This window comes from Sorex fumeus, unplaced genomic scaffold (assembly GCF_029834395.1).
Source record: "Sorex fumeus unplaced genomic scaffold, SorFum_2.1 ptg000002l, whole genome shotgun sequence".
Classification (NCBI taxonomy): domain Eukaryota; kingdom Metazoa; phylum Chordata; class Mammalia; order Eulipotyphla; family Soricidae; genus Sorex; species Sorex fumeus.
The window spans coordinates 47459362-47472053 of record NW_026606059.1 but is presented as its reverse complement, the minus strand read 5'-3'; the positions used below and the strand labels follow the sequence as shown (position 1 = coordinate 47472053).

Below are 12692 nucleotides of genomic sequence, written 5' to 3'. Positions count from 1 at the left end.
ATCAAACCTGGGTTGGCTGCATGCAAGGCAATTGTCTTAGCAGCTCGATTATCTCTTCTGGCCCTGAATTGTATATTACATAACTTTTATGCCTCTGAATATATATCATTGGGAGAATATTTTTCATATCTATATTGTAAATGTTTTATTATTTTAAAGAAATTGTATCCGATACATAGAACTTTCATGGTGTCAGATATGTAGAATTTTCATGATGTGGTAATTAGTAGTACTTAGTAAAAAGAAAGTGGTACATTTATTTGTTCTGTAGACTTGATAATAAGAAACTTTGATTGTGTTTCCCTTTGAGCTAATATCTTTAATAATAAGTAAAAGATTATGTTCTTATTTGATTTAAAACATGTTTATTAGACTTACTGGTATTTTAGGTGAATAGTGTTTTTTATGTTTAACATATAAAAAATATTTGAAGCAACATGAATAGATAAATTTTTAGCTTTTTCATTACCTTATCGGAGTCTTATATTTGATTGTATTAAGGTATAATTCAGTAGGCTGAAATTAGCACTGTAGCACTGTTCTTCCTTTGTTTATCAATTTGCTCAAGTGGGCACCAGTAACGTCTCCATTATGAGACTTGTTACTATTTTTGGCATATTGAATACGCCAGGAGCTTGCCAGGCTCTGCCACGTGGGTGGGATACTCTCGGTAGCTTTCCGGGCTCTCTGAGAGAGAGAGGGAGGAATTGAACCCGGGTTGTCCGCATGCAAGGCAAATGCCCTACCCACTGTGCTATCGCTCCAGCCCAGGCTGAAATTACATTTCAAAAACTATTTGTAGGGGCTAGAGCAGTAGTACAGCAGGTAGGGTCTTTGCCTTTTATGACGCTGACCCAGGTTTGATCCCCAGCAACCCATATGGTCCCCCAAGCACTGCCAGGAGTAATTCCTGAGTACAGAGCCAGGAGTAACCCCTGTGCATTGCCAGATGTCACCCAAAAACGAAAAAAAAAGTATTTGTATTTTTCTTAGTTTAATCTGAACACAGATAAGACAATGTTGGGAAAGGTTAAATATGAGTTGAGAAATTTTATGAAATTCGTATTGAATTTCTGTTGTTTTGTGGTGCACTATTGATTTTAAAATATATTTTGTGCTATTATTCGATAATAATTCCTGGATGTTGTTAAGAATGAATATTCATGCATCAATAAATATAGTTTTTTTTACATTTATGTAAAATGTAATGACCTGTTAAGGTGAATGACCTGTTAAGAATGACCTGTTAAGGTGATTCTATTTTCACCTTTATAATTACCTAACAGTACAATCCTGATGGGGTTCAAAGGTAGAAGTTTGTGTTAGGGAAGAAATTTTAAATATTATTTATAAAACTTGATACAAATTATTGAAAACTCACGCTCTTTGTATGAAGCTTAACATTTCATTAAGATGACATGAACAGGGTCTGGAGCGATAGCACAGTGGGTAGTGCGTTTGCCTTGCAAGCGGCCAACACAGATTCGATTCCCAGCATCTCATGTGGTCCCCTGAGCACTGCCGTGAGTAATCCCTGAGTGCAGAGCCAGGAGTGACCCCCCAGAAAAGAAAAAAAAAGCAGATGACATGTACACGTTCATGTCATACTGACACCAAAAGTGAAATGTTGCCTGTACCTACGAATGCTTCAGCCTCAGACACCATGCTGAACATCACATTACAAGCCAGTACATGTGTACTCCTAGTTGGCTAAAGAAAACAGAGAGGAATTCAGTTACATCCTAAATATCACACAGCTAACAAGTGGGAAAGCCGTAGTTGAAACTGGGAGATACCTGAAGAAACAAAAACTAAGCTTAATGGTTTAAGTGAAAAAGAAATCCTGCTTCTTTGTTATAAGTTTAGACAGTAAAATAATGTAGCCCTCTATGGGGAAAGAGCTTATGTAGTGTTTGTGAGCAATTGTAGTTTAAAACATTGTCCCATTCATTCAACCTTTTTTGACTAAGCTTTCATTTTTCTCCTAAACCTACAGGAATATCGAAAACAGAAAAAAAAGTGAAATTGGAAGAAAAAAGCTCAACAGCATTTGGTATGAATAGAAAGTAATCTTTAAGCGGAAAAAAAATTACAAAGCTTGAGCATGGGATACCATAAGTTGCCCCTTTTTTAATGCTTCCTTAGATATTAGTAGTTTTTTCAGGGATGAATGAGTAGTTAGTATTGATTAGTATTTCTTAGCTCCTGGTAGATGATCTTTTAGAAGGTTTCTTCTATCTATCTATCTATCTATCTATCTATCTATGTACATACATATATATAATGTATATTAATGTCACAGTCTAAAACTCTCTCTGATAACTTTGTGTTCCTAAAACATTTTTAGGTAAAATTATGGCTACTTAAAAATAAGCCAGCACTTAGTATTGTTGAGATTTAGAAACTAGATAAAAAATAAATAAAGTCCTTTTTTTCAGTCTTTCTTCAGCCTTCCTTAGAAGAATGTCACAATTTTTTGGGCAACTTTTTAATCTTCTGTAGTGACTAAAAGTATTGAATAATGAATGATAGCATAAACTGTTTAACCAAATAGTAAACTGGAGCTTGGGTCACTGAAAGTTGGTTCAGTATTGTTGACAAATTTAGACTAAGCTGATAGTTAAATATATGTGTGATGAATTTGATTTTAGATGAAATACCACTGAAAACTGTTTAACATTTATTTTTGTTAAAGTGAATATAATTCAACAACAGATTGTTAAAATGTTGGGGACAGTCAATCTGATAAGTTTTTTCTTTGTTTTCTTAGTCTTAATTCTTGTATGGAGTGGGAAATTAATATTAAATGTAAGGAAATGTGGATTGAGATTTTTATTAAAAAACGTTCATCTTTGTTTACTTTTCTAATATAAATTTACTAAATTATATATAGATATGCTGAGTCTTCTCAGTTAAAGCTTTCTTAAATTATGAGGTTTATTTCTTACCACTTCAGGAAACTGAGTTATATTACTCATTTAAAGATTTTAACTACTGTCTGTGTTAACTTTAAGGTGTCAGGAGTTGGGATTTCTCAACACTGCTAATGAAGATCCCCTCTTATAGTCCAATAATCTAATCAGGAGTTCCAGACTCATGACAGGAACAGTTTAATTGAATCCATCCACTCTGGGCAGGTGACTGGAATAGCTGATTAAAACATAAATGCTGCTTTTAGGTTAATCACAAAGGATCAACTCAGGATCAATATTGACTACTAATTTATTTACTCACTTTTGTCCTGTAGGTAAGAGAAAAGAAAAGGATAAGGAGAAAAAAGAGAAGAGAGACAGAGATCACTACAAACCTAAACAGAAAAAGAAGAAAAAGAAGAAAAAGAAATCTAAGCAACATGGTAAGTATCTAAAATGGTCTTTCACATTAAAAAGAATTCTAAGATTTCTTCACTTTCCTTCTATTCCTTTACCAGAATAGATCTATAAAAAGATCCTTCAGTTGAGAACTGAAAAGTTTATTATCTTGATAACTTTGAAAATGTGTAATTCCAGTTTACTATGGGCTGTAAACTAACCCTTGTAAATGACTAGAGACTTATTTTTAGCTTTATGGTCAACTCCATCCTGCCAAGGCACCCTGAAAGAATTATTCTCAATCTATAATTAATTGCATAGTTCCTTAAATTAGCTTCCAAAGATGAAGGTAGAATAAATATATGTTTCTTTTATTTTTAATAGGGAGGGTGGGAGCTTTTCTATTAGTAATCTGTCTTTAGAGGATATAAGGGTGAAGCTTATGCTTTGCATTTGGGATCCTTCAGCTGTGATCTCTGGCACCACATGGTTCCCTTAGCACTGCTGGGAGGGAACCCTAAGCACTGCATCAGGAATTGCCTCTGACTACCACTGTATGTGACCCCTCCACAAACCAGAAATAAACCCCAAATCCAAAAGAATTAATAAGACAGAAAAATACAAATTAAGAAATAAGGTGTTAATTAAAATTATTTTTAAATAAGAAATTTGATTTGACTGAAATTAAGAACTTTGCAACACATAGATAGATTTTCTGAATTAGTATTCAGAAAATTTGAACTCTTGCAAATTAAAAAAAAAGCAGTAGGAAAATAGGCAATTGACTTTAAACAGATACTTACAAACCTTCAACCGCTAAGAACAAATAATATATGATATTTATCTCTGTTTCTTTCCTTTTTATTGTTGAGGCTGCTATGACCAGGAGCTACATGTTAATTGTGATATTCCCACAATGACTTGTGTTTGCTGTGGGACGCACACAGTGTTGTGACCCCAAGGATCCAGATGACAGGGCTCTTGGGATGGCACTTGTCATTTGAGGTAGTGCCAGGAATTGAACCCAGGGATTCAAATTGCTTTCCCCATATTATCTTTTCCTCATTTTCTCTGACTGTTTTCCATTGCTTACTTATTCCCTGACCTGACCCAATTGGCATCCTTTGTTTCACAGTTACCTGAGACAATAGAAGCTATTGGTAGGAACTTGTTCATCTTCTCACCGCAACTAATTATTCATCTGAATATATTTGTTCACAACCTTTTCCTGAGTCTAACATGGAGGGATCATTATCCTGGCATTACTTAAACCTTTATCATTTCTGTCAGGACCAGTTAAGTTTGTGCAGAGGTGTTTTGGCTGAAGGTTTTGCTGAGCAGATTATCATTATAATTGTTGGCAGAACCTACATAACAGTCTGAAAAAATAAGCACAGTTAATTTCCGTTTTTACATTTTACTACAGATACAGCTGTCATTGTAGTGGAGAGAAAATGTAGAAAAAACCCATTCACTTCTGGAGTATGTACCAAGATTTTATTGCTATCATTTAGAAAAGGGTGGTCCCTGCCATGTCAGTACTGTCTGGGATCTGTTTTTCAGATGTTCTAACTGGACTCAACTTAGCAGATATACAGTGATCTGTAGTTGTTTCTCGGTGAGAAGAGAAAGTATTAAGATGATTATTTTATTTATTTTGAAATACAACTTTATCATTAATATCATTATAGTGAATCTTCTTGATTGCCTAATACTTCATTTATTTATCTTTATGTATTTTGTGTTGCAGATTATTCAGACTATGAAGACAGTTCCCTAGAATTTTTGGAAAGGTGCTCTTCTCCGCTAACTCGATCTTCTGGGAGTTCTCTAGCTCTGCGAAGCATGTTTACGGAGAAAAATACAACTTATCAGTACCCAAGGGCAATTTTGTCAGTTGATCTTAGTGGTGAAAGTATGTGTAATATTTAATATAAGTCTTATATTAAGTAATATAATATTTAAGTAATATTTAATATTAAGTCTTAAAATTTTTATATGTTTAACAATAATATTTTATTGAGAACCTTTGTGATCAGGGCACACAACACAAAAAGTCATTCGATAAACAAATAGGACATTTTATTTTATTTTTTTCTTTTTTGGCCACACCCAGCGATCCACAGGGGTTACTCCTGGCTCTGCACTCAGGAATTATTCCTGGCAGTGCTCAGGGGACCACATGGGATGCTGGGAATCGAACCTGGGTCGGCTGTGTTCAAGGCAAATGCCCTCCTCGCTGTGCTATTGCTCCAGCCCCTCCAAATATGACATTTTATTGTTAAAAATTGAACTATTTTTTATATAGCTAATAATTGATTTTTGTAATTGAGGATATATTATTTTGAGTGTCTATACTAGTCTTTAGGTTTTTAACTTTTTTAAAAATATCTATTCATCACCAACCTTTAAGGTAAATATTGTTAGCACAGCAGAGCCTGGCAAGCTCCCTGTGGCATATTCTATATGCCTAAAACAGTAACAAGTCTCACAATGGAGATGTTACTGGTGCCCGCTCAAGCAAATTGATGAACAATGGGAGGACAGTGCTACAGTGCTGTTGTTAGTCACATCATGTAGATAAATAAACAGACTTACAGGTCATGTAACTTTGTAATCTATTTGGTGCACTGTCCTACTGTTTGTTCATTGATTTGCTCAAGCAGACCCAGTAATGTCTCCATCGTGAGACTTGTTACTGTTTTTGGCATATTGAGTACATCATGGGTAGCTTGCCAGGCTTTGCCGTGCGGGCGAGATACTCTCGATAGCTTGCCGCGCTCTTCAAGAGGGGCGGAGGAATTGAATTTGGGTTGGCCGCATGGGCCCTGTGCAAGGCAAATGCCCTACCCACTGTGCTGTCTATTTGGTATTAGAATTAAATGTCAAACCAGGGTCTGTCTTAACACCAGTATTGATAAAGCTTTTGTTATTCAAGTATTGATTGTAGTTTTAAAGATGCACTTTGAATTTCTTATCACAGATATATCTACACCCAAAGCTCTTTTAATGTTATCAAATTATCAATGTGAACATGATTGGATATTAGGAATTCTTGTGTAAATACAAGTCCATGGGATTGAGAGGCCTAGAGTTCGAATCACTCAGATTTTCCTAGTAGTCAGTTCCGAGAGTAGAAAGCATGAGGCCTCTGATATCCCACTGTTCTCAGCAGGAGAGACTTGCGTGATTCTGAGACACTGAAGGCAATGACTTGGGATTGGAACTCCATAGTAGCCAGAGTCAGGAAATGAAGATAGCCTTATCATCTTATGTAAAATCCCGAGGTTTCCTAGGGTCTACATCTTAATATAGTGTATGAGGGGTACCTATGGGTGAGCTCATTTTTTGTCATTTCCCTCTGAGTGCCTTATATGATAGATACTGGACAACGTGTTTTCTTTTTTCAGTTTCCTCCTACTCTCTTCCAGAACTAATTCTTTTCTTGCCCATTCTGGGTAAAGCCACTTCTCAACTCTAAAATAAATACACAGCAATTGAGGTATTTTAATTAGAGTTTCTGCAGGAGAGAAAATTTGAGGAAAAGTTTTTATCCCTCCCAACCCCTTCTTTTTCCAACAAGCACAAGCTCTTTTTTCCCTGTTTGGACCATTAGGTATTACTACTTTGTGTACATTGTAATCATTGCCCTGAAGCTTTTATCACTGTCACTGTCCTCCCATTGTTCATCGATTTTCACGAGCGGGCCCAGTAATGTCTCCATCGTGAGACTTGTTATTGTGTTTGGCATATCGAATATGTCACGGGTAGCTTGCCAGGCTTTGCCGTGCGGGTGAGCTTGCCGGGCTCTCCAAGAGGAGCAGAGAAATCGGACTCAGGTCGGCCATGTGGGCCGCATGCAAGGCAAACGCCTTACCCACTGTGCTGTCGCTCTAGCCCAGGACCAGTACTGGATCCTGCCCCAGAGTACAATTATGTGAGATTTCTGGGAGGGTACGTCTCTCTTTAAATATAGTTTCTAAACTGTTCTGTGAGGCAAGGCAACTAGGGTTGAAAATCACTTACACTCTGCATACCTGTGAGCTACTCAGGATTTGAAATGCATCTGTACCAACCATAGGGTACCAAGCACCAAGGGTAGGGTAGGAAGTTATGCATGAACTAGCAATGCAGATGGAACTCTAATATCTGAGAGAAGGGTGGAATAAGGATCATGAATATGTATATTCCTTTGATTCCACCATGCCTCTGTTCTGCCCTTCATGGGATCAAGTACTGAGCTTGAGAAAAAAAGATTTTAGAAAGGGCAGAGATCATACACTTAAATGCTGTTTAGGACTTCATCTTAAGAATTTCTAATTTCTAAATTCCTAGGTGACCATGATCTAAAACTCCCATTTTGAGAATACAATCTGAAAAAGTAACCTTGAAGTTCAAGGGGGAAACAGAAGGTGTAGGAGTTTCTATGGCCACACAGTTGGAGATATTGTTGAGTTAGCTATTTAAATGTGATGGGGAAATAGGACTTGGTTTTGTCACTTAACTTCCAGGCATTTGCAAACCTCTTGATGATTTGTTAAAGACATTCAGTACTCCATCTCCAGTCCCACCACTGCTGTCACCTTCCCTCCACCACTAGCCAAGCATTTGTTTGATGCTTGGAAATAATTTACTCAAATTGGATTTTCTGGCCAGTGACTTAAATTTGCATTTTAACACATTAAAAACCTTGGCCATCCAAATACATGCGAGGTATTATCCTAGTTCCTTTCAAAAAGAATTGGCAGGAGAAGGGTTTGTGTTTTGAAGGCCTAGAACTGAATGCAGGTGTGCTCTACCACTGAGCCAAATCCTTGACCCTGAGAATCATTTTAAATTAATTATTACTAATTTCTGTTAGGAAAATCGTTCATTAGATATTACATGCATACTAAAATATTGCAACAGAATTTGAAACTTTGATAATATTGTGATTTTCAAACATATTTATGTTTTTAGGAAACTAAAAGAAAATACTGATTTGGAACATATACCAGCAAGGATGAATGAACAGATTTCCTTGTGGTGCGCGCATGCAAACACACACACACACACACACACACAATGACATTTTCTGAGCACTGATTGATATACAGCATTCAACAGTGAATTTCCCTTTTTCACAAACTGTGACATTTTAGAACAATAAACAGGTCTAGATACAAATTCAGAATCCTATATAGGATGGGATTGTGAGGTAGAAAGGATGTCATTAGGGTGCTCCACTAACTAGCTTTCGTGTCAGAAGCTTTTTTAATAGCATTTAAGTGTTCTTCAGTTTGTCTTGTTGTAACTGTTTCCATTTCTCCATTCATACTCCTGCAAAACTTTAGTTTTATCATTATTCAATTTCTTTTGTCATAAATATATCCTTGATGTTTGCCGTCAGTTGTTTTTCCTCAGTTGCCTTTGTTTTAGGGTAGTAACATCAACATGGCTACAAATGCAAATCTAAAACATAGCACTTAAATTGAACTGTATATAGTGGTCTTATAATCTAGTTTTTATAATGTTTTTTTTTTTAAAGTCTGACATCAAAAGGGCATTCTAAAGATGTTATGGGTACCTCATGATCCAAGTTTAAGAAATATTGATGAAATGATAAGACAGACTTCACAGTCAGACAGTCCTGGATGCAGTTTTCTTCATCACTAAGTGACTGTATAATATAGCACTAGGCATATAGGAAATGCAGTGGTAGTTGATGAAGTAAATACTACTCAGAGTAGTAGTTTTAATATTAGAACCTGAGAGGCTTCCTTTACCTCTTTGAATTGCTGACTGTCTCTGCTATATCTCTGAACTTATCTTTCCAAGCCATGGTTCTTGTGAAGATAAAAAGGGATAGCATTTTAAAAATTCTCTGAAAGGTATGCAAATTGAATTACACATCTCAGCCTGTGTAAATTCCCACAGTAGGGAATATTTTTTAAGTCTCTTGTAATAACATATACATGAAGATGATTTAAAGCATTTATCTTTAATTAAGCTTTAATAGTTATTTGATGATTATTAAGCTTTAATAATCATTTGTTTTTGTCAACTGACAACTTATTTCCATGTTTTCCTTCTCCTTCTAAAGTTGTCATAGTGTATAATCTCTTTCTGCAGCTTCTTTCTTTCTGGAAAATGACACAAAAATGGAAAAAATATGCTGAGTATACTTTTTGTATATTCTAGACCTATCAGATGTGGATTTCCTAGACGATTCTTCAACAGAGAGTTTACTTCTGAGTGGGGATGAATACAATCAGGACTTTGATTCTACCAATTTTGAGGAATCTCAAGATGAAGATGATGCTCTTAATGAAATTGTGCGATGCATTTGTGAAATGGATGAGGAGAATGGCTTCATGATTCAGGTAACCTGTATTGCCTGTAGTACCAAATTAAGGTAGTCATTTCAGGTGCACAGCCATCTGGCTTCTGTTTATTAACGATCCAATTGAAGGTGGGGGGTTCTAACTTATCATCATGTTTATTTTTTTTAATGTTTTTGTTTTGGGTCTACACCTGGTGATACTCAGTGCTTATCTTAGCTCTCCTCTCAGGGATCATTTCTGGTGGCGCTCAAGGGACCCTGTGGGGTGCCAGGTTTCCAACTGAGGTTGGCTGCATGCAAAGCAAGTGCCCTGCCTACTGTGCTCTCTCTGTTTGGCTCCCAAGCTAGAACTCATTTCAAGAGCTAATGCGATAGCACAGCGGTAGGGCATTTGCCTTGCACGCAGCAAACATGGCTGACCCGAGTTCGATTCCTCCGCCCCTCTCGGAGAGCCCGGCAAGCTACCGAGAGTATCTCGCCCGCACGGCAGAGCCTGGCAAGCTCCCCGTGACGTATTCAATATGCCAGACAGTAACAACAAAGTCTCCAATGGAGACGTTACTGGGCCCACTCGAGCAAATCGATGATCAACGGGAGGGCCTTTACTTTACTTTTTAATAAGTTTTGTAAGTGCTTACATGGAAGGGGTCTTACTGTTGAGGATTCCTGTTGTTTACTAATTTACATTACATACTCACACTTAATTGGTTGATATTGAAATAAAACTCTCCACTATTTCCAGAGATTAAATGTTGTAAATGCTAACAATTATAAGCAACCTCTCTCTGTAAAAGAATATTTTTAAGAAAATGGGTAAGAATAACTTATATTTCAGTGGCTTTTGCAATTAGGACTCTATAATTATAACTTCACCAGAGATCATTGCTATAAGCACTGCTATAACTTGCTCCCCGCTTCCTCCAATTTCTGTACTTCTACAATTCTGTATTTGTAAGGCAATTTTAAAGAGTTTTAAGGATATAGTTACCTAAAAATCAATGAGAAATAGAGGAGGGAAGAAGTTTCTAAGAATTTTTTTGTGATTTAATTTATTGCTATAGCTAATTTATTGAAGCACACTTAAACAGGTACAGCAAGAAATAATTGGCTGTTTAATGGGTTTTTCCTCTATTATGTTTGTGGGATGTAAGGAAACATAGTAAGAGGAATAACATGCCCCAAGGCAGCAGAAACTGAGAAGTCATCTACAGTCGGAAGCCATTGGGGGGTGAGTGGCTTTGGGGGGGAATGAGACTGGGGGACATAGAGGCAGTGGTGGAGGGAAATGGATACTCTGGTGAAAGTTCTGGTGCTGGAATGATTCATGCAAGAAACCCTGCTGTTAACAGCACTGTAAAGCACAGTGCTGAACAGAAAAGCTTAAAGAAGAAAGGGAAAAAGAAAAGTTGATCTAAAATCATTACTTTAAATATGCGGTCTAAGAGTGGTGGCAAGCGGTGAGAAATGAAACCAGCTTGTTGAAAGGAAAGGGGTCTGTTTTTATAGCGAGTCCAAGGTTGCTTCTAGGCTCTCCTCTGTTTCCAGTGTGAAGAGTGCCTGTGCTGGCAGCACAGCGTGTGCATGGGGCTGCTGGAGGAGAGCATTCCCGAGCAGTACATCTGCTACATCTGCCGAGACCCTCCTGGTAAGACTTCACCACTGCGTGCGCTGCAGCATGTCTGAGTCATCGTGTCTCAGCTGTGTGACACACGGAGACTCTCCTTCTATGTTGGCTTTTGCGTACTTTTACTGTTAGAGTTTTATTGTCCATATTATGTAGGTTAAAGTGATAGTATAAGTTATCAACAGAATCTTACAAGAAGGATGGAGGTAGTACTTTTCCTGGAGCACACTGGGCAACCCTTTGGTATATTCCTGGGCATTGATTTCAAAATAGGTTTATTATGTCTATCCAAATGGAGCTGTCTTCCTTCTAATTTTAGAAGTGAATAGGATCTCAGATTATCCTGTGTGATCACTTTTATGGCTGAAACAACTAGGGAGTAGAAAATTGAATACCTTGTGCCCATGGATAGAACTAGACATGGCAGAGCCTAGATGAAAATCTATGTCTTTGGATTCCTCATCCATTGTGTTTTCTACCTACTTCATTCTTCTTGTTAGACACTCGAAGTAGCAGAGTTCTGAATATTGTTTATGCTTCCAAGACAAATTGCTATTCTCAAATAATAGACCTTCCTTTATTTTTTATTATAATAGAGGACACAGATACATAGTATGCTAATCATAATAAGGCAGGATTACTGTTGTCATGGTGGGGGGTATATTGCTTATATCAGATATAAAGATTTTCTGCATCTCAGGCATGAGAGAAGGATCTCTATAGTCTCTTCACCAGAATTTTTAATTTATCCAGTTCAAAACAAAGGTTAGTGAGAGAAACAAAGACCCAAATCTAGTTCCATCCAGCTCCCTCAGCCATTGTCACCTGTCCAGATGGCAAATACACATCTAGTGTACTCCATGTTCTCTTTGCTATCGGCTACATCGGCAAGGGAATTTGTTCTTCTGAGTGAGCAGGAAATCTGGGTGTGCAGAGGAACGTTGAGAGGTTCCGTTTTCAGACCACAGCTTTCCCCTCCTCTTAAAGATTTTATTAAACCAGAGTTTGCAGTCTTTATTGAGTAATGTTAGGTTCTATTCAATAGAAGTCTAATAGGTGGAATATGTTGTAATGTGTATGTGTGTGTTTTTTTTTTATGTCAACTTTATCCACAGGCCAGAGATGGAGTGCAAAGTATCGTTATGATAAAGAGTGGTTGAATAATGGGAGAATGTGCGGATTATCATTTTTAAAAGAAAATTACTCTCATCTCAATGCCAAAAAGATAGTTTCCACACATCACTTACTTGCCGATGTCTATGGTGTTACAGAAGTACTACATGGGTTACAACTGAAGATTGGAATACTAAAGTAAGTGAAGGGTGGCAAAGGGTGGGTAACCCTTCCGTATCAATTTTCGTATAGGATAAATCATTTGGCTTATGTTTAGCTTCTAACAAAGGAGAAATCAGTAAATATTTGATGAATAACTACT

The 12692-nt window shown here is 37.0% G+C and overlaps 1 protein-coding gene across 10 annotated transcripts in view; it reads left to right on the top strand.

Annotated features, from left to right (window-relative positions):
• The window catches only part of PHF20L1 (PHD finger protein 20 like 1), a 76624-nt gene that overhangs the window by 51805 nt on the left and 12127 nt on the right, over positions 1-12692 (top strand). For all 10 annotated transcript variants that reach the window (XM_056112232.1, XM_056112226.1, XM_056112247.1 and 7 more), the window contains 6 exons: positions 1997-2053; positions 3248-3355; positions 5062-5226; positions 9492-9673; positions 11179-11278; positions 12373-12568. In XM_056112232.1, coding sequence (XP_055968207.1) covers positions 1997-2053; positions 3248-3355; positions 5062-5226; positions 9492-9673; positions 11179-11278; positions 12373-12568 — 808 coding nt within the window. The remainder of the gene's footprint in view (positions 1-1996; positions 2054-3247; positions 3356-5061; positions 5227-9491; positions 9674-11178; positions 11279-12372; positions 12569-12692) is intronic.